At 41.8% G+C, this 13,521-nt stretch overlaps 1 protein-coding gene across 1 annotated transcript in view; it reads right to left on the bottom strand.

Moving 5' to 3' along the window:
• The window catches only part of STAG2 (STAG2 cohesin complex component), a 159,883-nt gene that overhangs the window by 87,234 nt on the left and 59,128 nt on the right, over positions 1-13,521 (bottom strand). Inside the window, exons 3-6 of the mRNA XM_075835782.1 lie at positions 11,183-11,239; positions 9,838-9,916; positions 8,375-8,521; positions 3,789-3,885 (exon numbers count right to left, since the gene is read on the bottom strand). Coding sequence (XP_075691897.1) covers positions 3,789-3,885; positions 8,375-8,521; positions 9,838-9,916; positions 11,183-11,239 — 380 coding nt within the window. The remainder of the gene's footprint in view (positions 1-3,788; positions 3,886-8,374; positions 8,522-9,837; positions 9,917-11,182; positions 11,240-13,521) is intronic.

Genomic DNA, 13,521 nt, shown 5'->3' with positions numbered 1-13,521 from the left:
ACAAACAGATAACACACTGAAGAATTTCAATGAAGTGTGCATGAGCCTTAAAAAGAAAATCATTTGTGTTTTGGAATGGCCAAGTCAGATTCCTGTCCTTAACCCTATCAATGATGTGGCATGACCTGAAAAGGGTAGTGCACATAAAGGATCCCAGAAATGTTAAAGTGTAGCTAAATGTTTGACAAAATTCTGACATGTCACAGTGATTGGTGGGGGTCCAAGCACTGAGACCCCCACCAATCGCTTTGTGTCTGTTCGGCTTTTTCCGTAAATAAATGTATCGGTGTACGGACTCAATAGAAAGTCTATGAGCATGTACTCCGATACATCGGCTTTCTGGAAAAAGCCGGACACACACGAAGCGGCTGAGCGCTCACACGACCGCTTCAGCTGCTTTGTTCTAGCGATTGGTGGGGGTATCAGTGCTTGGACCCCCACCAATCCAAACTTCTGACACGTCACTATGACATGTCAGAAGTTTGTCAAACGTTTGGCTACACTTTAATGAAATGAAATGCATTTGAAAAGCGGAATTGGCAAAAATCTCTCCTCAATGTCGTGCAGCTACAGGAAATGTTTGGAGGAGGTGATTGCTGCTGAAAGGGGATCTACAGGTTATTAAAATTAAGGGCTTAAGGGCTTTTTTTCCCCTGCACTTAGACTCCATGCACATGATGCGTATTACGTGCGACAAATCCGCAGCATAATACAGTACCAGCATAGTCAATGAGATTCCAGGAAATCTCACGTAGAAGCAGCAGTATTTTTCGGGACGGAAATTGGCATGCGGTGCATATTTTAGAATCCGCAGAATGTCAATTTATCTCTCGTTTCCGCTTGTGAATTGTATCTGCCGAGTGCTGTGGAAAATGGCACTAAAACTCGCAGAGAGAAAACGCAATGAAAACGCATCAAAACGTAAAAACCGCACTGAAAAACACACAATTAGGCTACATTCACACGAGCGTGTCAGATTCACGCACGTGAAAAATGTGAGTGAATGTGGTCCGTTATGCATTAGTGTGCTTTGCGAGGGGCATGTGTTATTCACGCACGCGCAAAACACTTATTATTTTTTTCAATTGAATTGATGCGTAAATCACGCACAGGATAAGGATGTGCATCCGTGCGCTGTGCGTGATTTTTACTCACCCATTGACATGGGCGACTAGGTGCGTAAAAAGCGCACCAATATAGGACATGTAGTGAGTCTTCAACAACGGACACTCGCTGCGTGAAAACTCCTGCATGTGTGAATGGCCCCATTGAAATCAATGGGTCAGTGTGCTGCGTGATTTTCACACACAGCACACGGACGTGTTTTATGCTTGTCTGAATGAGCCCTTCAGTTTCCATGTAGCATAAACACTGTGGAATTTCCATAACAGAATTCTGTACGGAAATTCCGCAGCATTTACAGTAGCAGCAAAGTGGATGAGATTAAGAAAACCTCCTGGCCACTCTGCGAAAAAAAAAAAAGCGCAGTGTCACTAATAAATTGACCTGCGGTGCAGAATTTAAATCCGCAGCATGTCAATTTATGCTGCGTTTTTGGAGATTTTCTGTTGAATTCAACGGAAATGCAAACCCCGCAACCGTGATTACGCTGCAAAAATCGCAACACCGGAAAAAAAAAAATTATACTTATTCAGAACGCTCTCCTCTGCAGTCCAGCCTCCTGTGATGAAATTGCACCCCATGGGTCCGCTGCAGCGTCACATAGCCTGCAACGTCATAGGGAGGACAGATTATGCGCAGAGGAAAACGGTAAGTATTAATGTTTTTTGGGTTTTTTTTTTTTCACAGCGCTGGTTACGCAATGGAAATTTTCTTCAAACAGAAGGTGTTTTACGATGCAGTTTTTACGCAGTGTATCCGAGCCGTGGGAAGCCAGCCTAACGTGCGTTTTCTGTGTATTTCCTGCGTATTGCTGCGGTGTTGGTGCGTATTTCCCGGAGTGCAAAATATGAAACATATGCATGTAGCCTTACTCAATGTGCTCAATAAAACACATGGAAACTACAACTGTTTGTGTATGATCAGTTTAATTAGATTGCGTTAGGCCTCATGCACACTACCGTGCTCTTAATTACGACTCGTAATTACGAGCACGGCCGGCCACGGGCAGCCGGCCGTTTTTCCCAGCCGTGCTCCCATTATAAAGTGTAGTAGCACGGCCCGTAAAATAAAAAAATAGAACATGTTCTATCTTTTTAACGGCACGGGCACCTTCCCGTGAGAAAACGGGAAGGTACCCGTGGCAAACAGAAGTCTATGGGCCCGTTATTTCGGGTCGTAATTACGACTCGTAATAACGGGTGTTTTTACGGTCGTGTGCATGAGGCCTTAGTCTATAATTGTGACTTAGGCCCCATGCACACGAACGTAGAATTCATCCTGACCCATTAACTTTTATTGCTCATGAATAACTTCCCATATATTTACGGGAAGGTGTCCGTGCAGTAAAAAGGCTCCGCAAAAGAAAGGACATGTCCTATTTTTTTTTTTTGCTTTTGGGGACCGTGCGCCCATAACTTATATGGGAGCATGGCCCGCAAATGTGGATGGCTGTCCGCAACAGTCAGCGGCCGTCCGTGCCTGTAATCACGGACAGTGATTACGGGCACGGTCTTGTGCAGGGGGCCTTAGACAATAATCAGACCATGTTTTATTAGGGAATACTGTTGCCATGAATAGGTGTAGTACTCTGTCTGCAACAATGTTTAGGTAGGTGATACGTGTCAAAGTAACATACAGATGAATGCCAAGACCCAAGGTTTGCCAGCACAACACTGCCTAGAGAATGAGAGTGTCTCCACCGGCTTTCCTTCTTCGAATAGTGCATCCTAGCCTGGTGCCATCTCTTCCCCAGGTAAGTGATGCCTATGCACCGAGCCATCCACGGGATGTAAAAGACGACGGGATTCATCAGACCAGGACACCACCTTCCATTGCTCCATGGTCCAGTTCGGGTGCTCATGTGCCCACTGTAAGCCCTTTCGGTTGTGGACAGGGTCAGCATGGGCACTTGGAATGGTCTACGGCTACGCATTCCCATATGCAGCAAGCTGTTCTTCCAATAATGCCAGGATTTACATTTTCAGAAGACGAACTAGTCCCCCCTACGCAAACCAATGAGCCTTTCGCCGGTTCCCAGGTTATCCTTCCTTGGACCACTTTTAGTAGGTACTAATCACTGCGTACCGGGAACACCCCACAAGACCTGCCATTTTGGGGATTGATGACCAGGGCACCTAGCCATCACAATTTGGCCCTAGTCAAAGTTGCTTGAACCCGCTTGCCCATTTTTCCTGCTTCCAAAACATCACTTACAAGAATGGACAGGGCACCTGTGTCTTAATATATCCCACCCCATTACAGCTGCCATTGTAACTATGTAATCGTAACAATGTTATTCACTTCACCAGTCAGTGGTTTTAATGTCTGATATTATATATAGCCTCACTAGAAAATGCTTCATTCAAACCATAGGTCATCAAACTAGGGTACACACCATGTCTTTACGGGGTACTCACACGGTCCTCATGCTGTGCTTTTAATGTGTTGCACACTATTATTATATCCTTGGGGGTACTTTAATGTTATTTATAAGAGCAGGGAGTACTTGGCTTAGAAATAATGGAAAACACTTGAGATAAGTGGATACATAGCCAATGTAAACTTACACTAACAGGCTAAGTGATAGATCATGAAATAAATAAAAAAATAAATAAATATATATATATATATATATATATAAATAAATAAATAAATAAATAAATTACCTTTGCATCCTGAACACTGAATAAAAAAGTTTATGAGATCAAGAAGTGCTACATCTTTGTTGTGTTTATAGGCTTCTATCCAGTCATCCACAACAGACTGAAAAAAGAATAGAAAAAAATAAGACAAGAATTAAAAGTTAAAGCGGTATAATTCATTTTTGTATCTTATGCACTAAACCCTTAATGATGCAGCCTTAAAGAGGCTCTGTCACCAGATTTTGCAACCCCTATCTGCTATTGCAGCAGATCGGCGCTGCAATGTAGATTACAGTAACGTTTTTATTTTAAAAAAACGAGCATTTTTGGCCAAGTTATGATTATTTTCGTATTTATGCAAATGAGGCTTGCAAAAGTCCAACTGGGCGTGTTGAAAAGTAAAAGTACAACTGGGCGTGTATTATGTGCGTACATCGGGGCGTGTTTACTACTTTTACTAGCTGGGCGTTGTGTATAGAAGTGTCATCCACTTCTCTTCACAACGCCCAGCTTCTGGCAGTGCAGACACAGCCGTGTTCTCCAGAGATCACGCTGTGTCGTCACTCACAGGTCCTGCATCGTGTCAGACGAGCGAGGACACATCGGCACCAGAGGCTACAGATGATTCTGCAGCAGCATCGGCGTTTGCAGGTAAGTCGATGTAGCTACTTACCTGCAAATGCTGATGCTGCTGCAGAATCAACTGTAGCCTCTGGTGCCGACACGATGCAGGACCTGTGCGTGACGACACAGCGTGATCTCTCGACAACACGGCTGTGTCTGCACTGCCAGAAGCTGGGCGTTCTGAAGAGAAGTGGATGATACTTCTCATCAGAACGCCCAGCTAGTAAAAGTAGTAAACACGCCCCGATGTACGCACATAATACACGCCCAGTTGTACTTTTACTTTTCAGCACGCCCAGTTGTACTTTTGCAAGCCTCATTTGCATAAATACGAAAATGGTCATAACTTGGCCAAAAATGCTCGTTTTTTTTAAATAAAAACGTTACTGTAATCTACATTGCAGCGCCTATCTGCTGCAATAGCAGATAGGGGTTGCAAAATCTGGTGACAGAGCCTCTTTAAAGAGGCTCTGTCAACACATTATAAGTGGCCATATTGTACATGATGTGATCGGCGCTGTAATGTAGATTACTGCAGTGGTTTTTATTTAGAAAAACGATCATTTTTGAGTTATGACCTATTTTAGCTTTATGCTAATGAGTTTCTTAATGGACAACTGGGCATGTTTTACTTTTTGACCAAGTGGGCGTTGTACAGAGGAGTGTATGACGCTGACCAATCAGTGACCAATCAGCGTCATACACTTCTCCCCATTAATTTACACAGCACATATCGATATCGCTATATCGCTATGTGCAGCCACATAAACACACCATAACGTTACTGCATTGTCCGGACAATGAATATACATTATCCCGACACTACAGCACAGCAAGCGTAACCTCGCGAGATTGCACTGTAAACAGTCATTTCAAACGAGATTACGTTTGCTGTGCTGTAGTGTCGGGATTGTGTTAGCCAAGTGTCAGGATTCTTAATAGACATCACGTCCTGGCTGGAGGTAATGTATATTCATTGTCTGGACACTGCAGTAACGTTAATGTGTGTTTATGTGGCTACACATAGCGACATAACTATATCGCTATGTGCTGTGTAAATGAATGGAGAGAAATGTATGACGCTGATTGGTCAGCATCATACACTCCTCTGTACAACGCCCACTTGATCAAAAAGTAAAACACGCCCAGTTGTCCATTAAGAAACTCATTAGCATAAAGCTAAAATAGGTCGTAACTCAGTCAAAAATGATAAATTTTCTAAATAAAAAAACACTGCTGTAATCTACATTACAGCGCCGATCACATGTACAATATAGGCCACTTATAATGTGGTGACAGAGCCTCTTTAAGTCTCAGACCCCATTTTTCAAATCTGTTATTACCACATATAGTGACATGCATCACTTTATGTGGTAATAACTTTGGAATTTATCCAAGCGATTATGAGGTTGTTTTTTCGTGACACATTGTACTTTATGTTAGTGGGAAAATTTGGTTGATAAATTGTGTTTAAATGTAGCGGTTTTTCACAAATACAAAAAAAATTGAATAATTAGCATTTTTCTAAATTTGAATGTATCTGCTTGGAAGATAGATAGTAATACCACACAAAATATCTACTAGTTAACATTTCCCATATGTCTACTTTATGTTGGCATCGTTTTTTGAACACATTTTTCTAGGACGTTACAAGGAATATAAATTTAGCAGCAATTTCTCACATTTTCAAGAAAAATTCAAAAGCCTTTTTAGGGACCAGATGACTTCTAAAGGGGCTTTGAGAGTCCTAGATATTGGAAACCCCCTATAAATCACCCCATTGTAAAGACTGCACCCCTCAAAGACTCCAAAACAGCATTTAGAAAGTTCCTTAACCCTTTAGGCATTTCACCGGGATTTAAAGAGGCTCTGTCACCAGATTTTGCAACCCCTATCTGCTATTGCAGCAGATCGGCGCTGCAATGTAGATTACAGTAACGTTTTTATTTTTAAAAAACGAGCATTTTTGGCCAAGTTATGACCATTTTCGTATTTATGCAAATGAGGCTTGCAAAAGTACAACTGGGCGTGTTGAAAAGTAAAAGTACAACTGGGCGTGTATTATGTGCGTACATCGGGGCGTGTTTACTACTTTTACTAGCTGGGCGTTGTGTATAGAAGTGTCATCCACTTCTCTTCACAACGCCCAGCTTCTGGCAGTGCAGCACTGTGACGTCACTCACAGGTCCTGCATCGTGTCGGCACCAGAGGCTGCAGATGATTCTGCAGCAGCATCGGCGTTTGCAGGTAAGTCGATGTAGCTACTTACCTACAAATGCTGATGCAGAATCAACTGTAGCCTCTGGTGCCGACACGATGCAGGACCTGTGAGTGACGTCACAGTGCTGCACTGCCAGAAGCTGGGCGTTGTGAAGAGAAGTGGATGACACTTCTATACACAACGCCCAGCTAGTAATAGTAGTAAACACGCCCCGATGTACGCACATAATACACGCCCAGTTGTACTTTTACTTTTCAGCACGCCCAGTTGTACTTTTGCAAGCCTCATTTGCATAAATACGAAAATGGTCATAACTTGGCCAAAAATGCTCGTTTTTTAAAAATAAAAACGTTACTGTAATCTACATTGCAGCGCCTATCTGCTGCAATAGCAGATAGGGGTTGCAAAATCTGGTGACAGAGCCTCTTTAAGCAACGTGGAGGTGAAATTTACAAAAATTTTTTTTATTATTTATGTAATTCCATTTTAATCTATTTTGTTCTGTAACACAGAAGACGTTAAAAGAAATAGAACTATATTTATTGCCCAGATCCTGCAGTTTTTAGAAATATCCCACATGTGGTGCTAGTGTGCTAATGGACTGAAGTACAGGCTTCATTAGCAAAGGAGCACACTTGGGCCACAATAGTGGAAAGACCCCCCAAAAATACACATTAGACACTACACTCTCCAAGGAATACATCTAAGGGTATAGAGCGCATTTTACCCCCACAGGTTTTTTGCAGAATTTCCTGGAATTAGGCCATGAAAATCTAAATTTTTTCACCCAAAAATAAGTTTTAGTTCCTATTTTTTCATTTTCACAAAAAATAAAGGAGAAAAAGCACCCTAACATTTGTGAAGCAATTTTAATGTGGTCATAAACTGCTGTTTGGATACACCGAAGGGCTAAGAAGGGAAGAAGCGTCATTTGGCTTTTGGATCTCAAATTATGCAAGAATGTTTTTTGGGTGTTGTGTCGTATTTGCAAAGCCCTGAGAGACCAAAACAGTGGAAGTCACCCAAAAGTGACTTCATTAGGGAAACTATACCCCTCAAGGAATATAACTAGGCATATAGTGAGCATTTAAAGCCCCGGAGGCCATCCTTAGGCCTCTGGTTGCCAAAGCAACCATCCGCACCGATAGTGTTGTAACCCCTTAGATGTGGCGGCCGCTATTGATCGCCGCATCTAAGGGGTTAATTAATCGGCAGGGGGATGAGATGTGATAATTGCTGTACGAGACAGCAGTTATCACAGCTCTTAAATGTGTCTGGGGGGGGGGGGCGCCAGGTTAAAGCGCCAAGTACTATTACTGAGCTGAGCGCGAACGACATTATAGTACTGAGCGGAGCAGGAAAAGAGTTAAGAGGTTTTACCCAATTTAGTATATTATGACACTCCAGAAGTTTAAATTCGTAGGGCCACCAGGAAATTGGACACTTACATATATGTCCTGAATGTGTGGGTTAAAAAAAACTGCTTTCAAGATATCAGGTTAATTACACTTCTACATAACAGAGGATTACAGTTTCTCAAAAAAAAAAAAAAAAAAAAAAAAGGATTATAACAGTAAGATAAATAAAAATATATAATTGTCTAAGGATGGTTTGAATTATTGTAAAGTGAACTTATGCGTTATGCTATCCATGACATATTTGAGTAAGGAGTATTCGGCCCAACAAACAACTTACTGCTTCTCGTTACAGCAAACCAATGTCAGAAGTAGTAGAATTGAATAAAATTTAAAATAAAATGTGTCACCTGCATTGCACTTTTTCCCATTTTGACAACTTCAAAAAGCATCATGTTTTCCACTCCATTTTGTTGATGGTGTCCATTCATCCAATTTGGACCAGCAGCTCTTAGTGAAGCACCTTTGTTTCTTTCCGCAGCACCTTTTTTTCCTTTCTGTTAAGATATCAGAATTAGATGAATTTTAGTTATATGTCACACTGAAAAACTACGTTCACAACTGCATTCCTTATTTCCATTTTTCTGTTCAGTCATAGAAACAGAAAAACAAAATGACGTAAAGGGGTTTTCTTCTCGAGGGACGTTTATGACATTCACAGGATGTGTCAAATGTCAGATAGTTGCGGGTCCCCTATCTCTAGAACAGGGCCCCTAAACCCCGTTCTACCTCTGTGTGTCGGCTGATTTCCGACCATGAAGGTGAAAACAGCGTAGCTCGCTGAGTTATGCAGTTTCCGTAAGCCCCATAGAACTGAATGGTTGTTACGGAAACAGCGTAGCTCGCATGCTACGCTGCTTCCGTAACTGCTATTCAATACTATGGGAATTACGGAAACAGCGTAGCTCAGCGGGCTACGCAGTTTACGTAACTCCCGACCATTAAGTCAGGAAGTAGCCGGGAGTCAGTGATTGCAGACAAAGCTAGAACGGGGTTTAGGGGGCACCGTTCTAGAGATAGGTGCGGGTCCCAGAGGTGGGATCTGCATCTATATGACATTTATGAAATATCCAGATGATATGTCATAAATGTCCCTCGTGGGAAAACCCCTTTAAGCGCCAAAGCCTTTGCAAGACTGACAAGAACGGCGTCTGACGGAACCCATTGACTTTCATGGGTTCCGTCTGGTTCCCGTTGTCTTACCAGAAAAAAATAGCAGAGCATGCTGCACTATTTTTCCCACCATGGTTTTACTGGAGCCTTCGTTTCAGATGTTACCTTACCTTAAGGTGCTGTTCACTTCTCGTTGAAGGCTCAGTCAGGAGCCTCCGTCACAGAGTGTGGTATTTGCCAGACAAGATAGCGCAGCATGCTACGGAAACAGAGCTTCCGGTATTTTAGTTGTTCTGCTCCCATGACGGAGCAGAGCAACGGAAACCTGAACGCAGATGTGAACCCAGCCTTAGTGTTTGTTTCCCCTTCCGTTCATGGGTTCGGTAAGACCTTTCCGTCGGAGGAACCCATGAATGAAACCAAAGCTTCCGTTTGCATTACCATTGAATTCAACGGTAACGCTTCAGTTGCAAATGGTTTCTGATTGTTTCCGTTTTTAATCAGAAACCATTTGCAACGGAAGCATTACCATTGAAATCAATGGTAATGCAAACGGTAGCTATGGTTTCCATTTGCTTTTCCATTCATGGGTTCCTCAGACGGAAAGGTCTAATGGAACCCATGAACAGAAAGGGGACGCTGATGTGAACAGGCCCTTAGCATAAATGATAGTTTAACATTAAAATAAATAAATGCATACCTTTCCTTTGCCTTGCTTCGGGATTTTTCCTTCACTGTCATCAAAGTCAGTATCTGACGAGAAATGCGTTTCGGTCTCCCTAAAATTTAAAAGGTAAAATCTGTATGTGCGCTTTCCTCCTCCCCCGGTCATACACAAAGCAAACCAACAATACTTAATAAAAACATCCTCAACCAAACCTGTATAATGTAAATGATAACATTACTGCAGACATAATGTTTATTAATGATTGAGTTTTATCATTTTAAAATTTTAAGATATACCTCAAAGTTTCTGTCAAAAATCTTATGTTATAACAGAGCTCAAGGATAAAATAAATGTGTGAATGCACAGGTACCAATCAACTATCAAAACAATTATTTTTCTTTAGTAACTAAGCAAATATGCCTTTTTATAAAGGCAATATTAGAGATGATCAAAATAGTGACTGTTAAAGAGGCTCTGTCACCAGATTTTGCAACCCCTATCTGCTATTGCAGCAGATCGGCGCTGCAATGTAGATTACAGTAACGTTTTTATTTTTTAAAAACGAGCATTTTTGGCCAAGTTATGACCATTTTTGTAGTTATGCAAATGAGGCTTGCAAAAGTCCAAGTGGGTGTGTTTAAAAGTAAAAGTCCAAGTGGGCGTGTATTATGTGCGTACATCGGGGCATTTTTAATACTTTTACTAGCTGGGCGCTCTGAAGAGAAGTAACATCCTCTTCTCTTCAGAACGCCCAGCTTCTGACAGTGCAGATCTGTGACGTCACTCACAGGTCCTGCATCGTGACGGCCACATCGGCACCAGAGGCTACAGTTGATTCTGCATCAGCGTTTGCAGGTAAGTCGATCTTACCTGCAAACGCTGATGCTGCTGCAGAATCAACTGTAGCCTCTGGTGCCGATGTGGCCGTCACGATGCAGGACCTGTGAGTGACGTCACAGATCTGCACTGTCAGAAGCTGGGCGTTCTGAAGAGAAGAGGATGTTACTTCTCTTCAGAGCGCCCAGCTAGTAAAAGTATTAAAAACGCCCCGATGTACGCACATAATACACGCCCACTTGGACTTTTACTTTTAAACACACCCACTTGGACTTTTGCAAGCCTCATTTGCATAACTACAAAAATGGTCATAACTTGGCCAAAAATGCTCGTTTTTTAAAAATAAAAACGTAACTGTAATCTACATTGCAGCGCCTATCTGCTGCAATAGCAGATAGGGGTTGCAAAATCTGGTGACAGAGCCTCTTTAAATATTCTGTCAGGTATTAAACACAAATGTCTTAAATAGCTGAGGTTTGCGATTTAACAACACAATCTTCGATCATTTTACTAGCATTGTATTAGTAAGTAGGTAGCATACCTGGGTCCAGCATTGCAGGACAGCGGACCCATATCATGGAGAGAAGGATCCAGGGGTCTGTTAAAAAATAAATGTAAAAAAATTAATAGAAATATCCATAATTGAAAACAGGTAATATAAAAACACTTCAATGTACACCCTTGAAATGGTCTCTCTTTTTTTTTTTTTATATAGAAAAATGCCTCAGTGTGTGTTCCGTGAAACTTTCAAAATACTTTTTATTAAAAACTATTTTTGCTTTTTTAGATACAGCGGCTTTGTATCCTGTACTCAGAGCAGTAGTATCTATCACTGAAATAAGTATCCCTCAATTTAGCGCACTGACGGGTTCAGTGTCAGCGGGTCCTGCATGTCTCCGACACGGATGATTGAGCGGTTACCGATCACATATACCGTATTTTTCGGACTATAAGACGCTCCCAGGTTTTAGACAACAGAAAATAGGAAAAAATAATTTCATGTTTTACTTCTTTTACAAAGAAAAATCTATTTGTAAAGAAAAAAATTTGTTCCGTTTCATCACATTCTGAGAGCCATAACGTTAATATTTTTTCATCGATTGAGGGCTTTTGGTACATACGATTTTTGGATCATTTTTTTATTTATTTTTTGTTAGCGCGAAGGTGACCAAAAAAACAACGATTGTGGTGTTTTAAATTTAATTTTTTTAAGCCGTTCACTGTGCGAGTTAAATAATGGTATGTTATAATACAAAAGAATTGTATTCGGCACACATTCGGAGTATTCAGCGTAGTTTTATTTCAAATTTTTCTTTTTTTCAATATATGCCAGTGGCTACATGTGCAGCGTTTCGGTCGTGTGACCTTCGTCGGGCACTGAGCTGTACTGGGGACTGGTTTAGCGATAATTGGCGCTGCCAAGATAGAATATGGCGGCTCATCATAGCAGCGCCAATTATCGCTAAACCAGTCCCCAGTAAGGCTCAGTGCCCGACAAAGGTCTCACGACAGAAACGTTGCACATGTAGCCACTGGCATATATTGAAAAAAGAAAAATTGGAAATAAAACTATGCTGAATAGTCCGAATGTGTGACGAATACAATTCTTTTGACCTATAACTGGGTTGGGACCCTATTTCGAGCACCTGAGAATACTAGTGCTGTCTGAACAAAACCACAGGTATATTATAATAGTTCTGACTTTTATGGATGCATCGACAGCAATAATTTTTATTTTTTGCATTGTGCTTGGGGGGGGGGGGGAATATGGGAAAAGTTTTGTTTCTTTTTTAACTTTTTTTTTTATTTTTGACACATTTTATTAGTACCCTTAGGGGACTTGAACCAGCGATCGTTAGATCGCTGGTACAATACACTGCAATACATGGATGAGTTACAGGAACAACGTAACTCGCTGAGCTACGCTGTTTCCGTAACTCCCATAGTAGTGAAAGGCAGTTACAGAAGCAGCGTAGGATGTAAGCTGCTCTATTTCCGTAACTACTCTTCAGTTTCCGTAACTCGACATGTAATGATTACGTGACCGGGAGAGTACACAAAGCTAGAACGGGGTTTAGGAGGCCACGTTCTAGAGATAGGTGCGGGTCCTACAGGTGGGACCTGCATCTATATGACATTTATGACAGATCCACATGGAAAAACCCCTATAAATGCTGTGGTCACTATTGAGTGACCGCTGTTCCTGGCCGTTAGAGCAGCGTGTCAGCTGTAAAACACAGCTGACACCTGCAGTGTATCACCCCCCCCCCCTCCATAATGTGCCGGCGCGTCATAGGTCGGGAAGGGGTTAAGCCAAGCCGGGCCCCTTGACTGCCTACTATAAGGTGCAGGGACTTCTTAGCAAGAATAAATCTTGCTAAAAAAAAACAACTGTGTCTTATAGTCAGAAAATTACAGTAGATTCATTACCTTTCAGATGATGGTTTGGATTAAGGCTTTATCCTGCTAGGGAATAATTAAAGATGTATGGCAACCATTGTTTTCACAATGTAGCTTCGAGGGAAACCTTGTTGTCGCGATTTATGGTAATACCAGGGTTTTACCACGATACTGTGACTTTGGAGAGACTGTACCACATACAGATACAGGCAAATCCTTTAGGCCTTATTCACAAGAGAGTATTTCACGTCCGTGTTACGCGCTAACACAACGGATGTCACACGGACCTATGCAATTCAATGGGACCATTCAGACATTGTGTTTTTCACGCAGCGTGTGTCTTCTGCGTGAAGCACACTGCATGTCCTATTCTTGTGCGTCTTTTGCGCATCATGCACCCATTGAAGTCAATGGGTGTGTGGAAAAAAATAAACTGAAGGCACGCGGACGTCATTCATGTGCTGTCCGTGTTTTTCACGC

The sequence above is a fragment of the Rhinoderma darwinii genome, chromosome 8 (assembly GCF_050947455.1).
Source record: "Rhinoderma darwinii isolate aRhiDar2 chromosome 8, aRhiDar2.hap1, whole genome shotgun sequence".
In the NCBI taxonomy this organism is placed as follows: domain Eukaryota; kingdom Metazoa; phylum Chordata; class Amphibia; order Anura; family Rhinodermatidae; genus Rhinoderma; species Rhinoderma darwinii.
The sequence above is the reverse complement of the archived record's forward strand: the minus strand, read 5'-3'. Positions and strand labels throughout refer to the sequence as shown.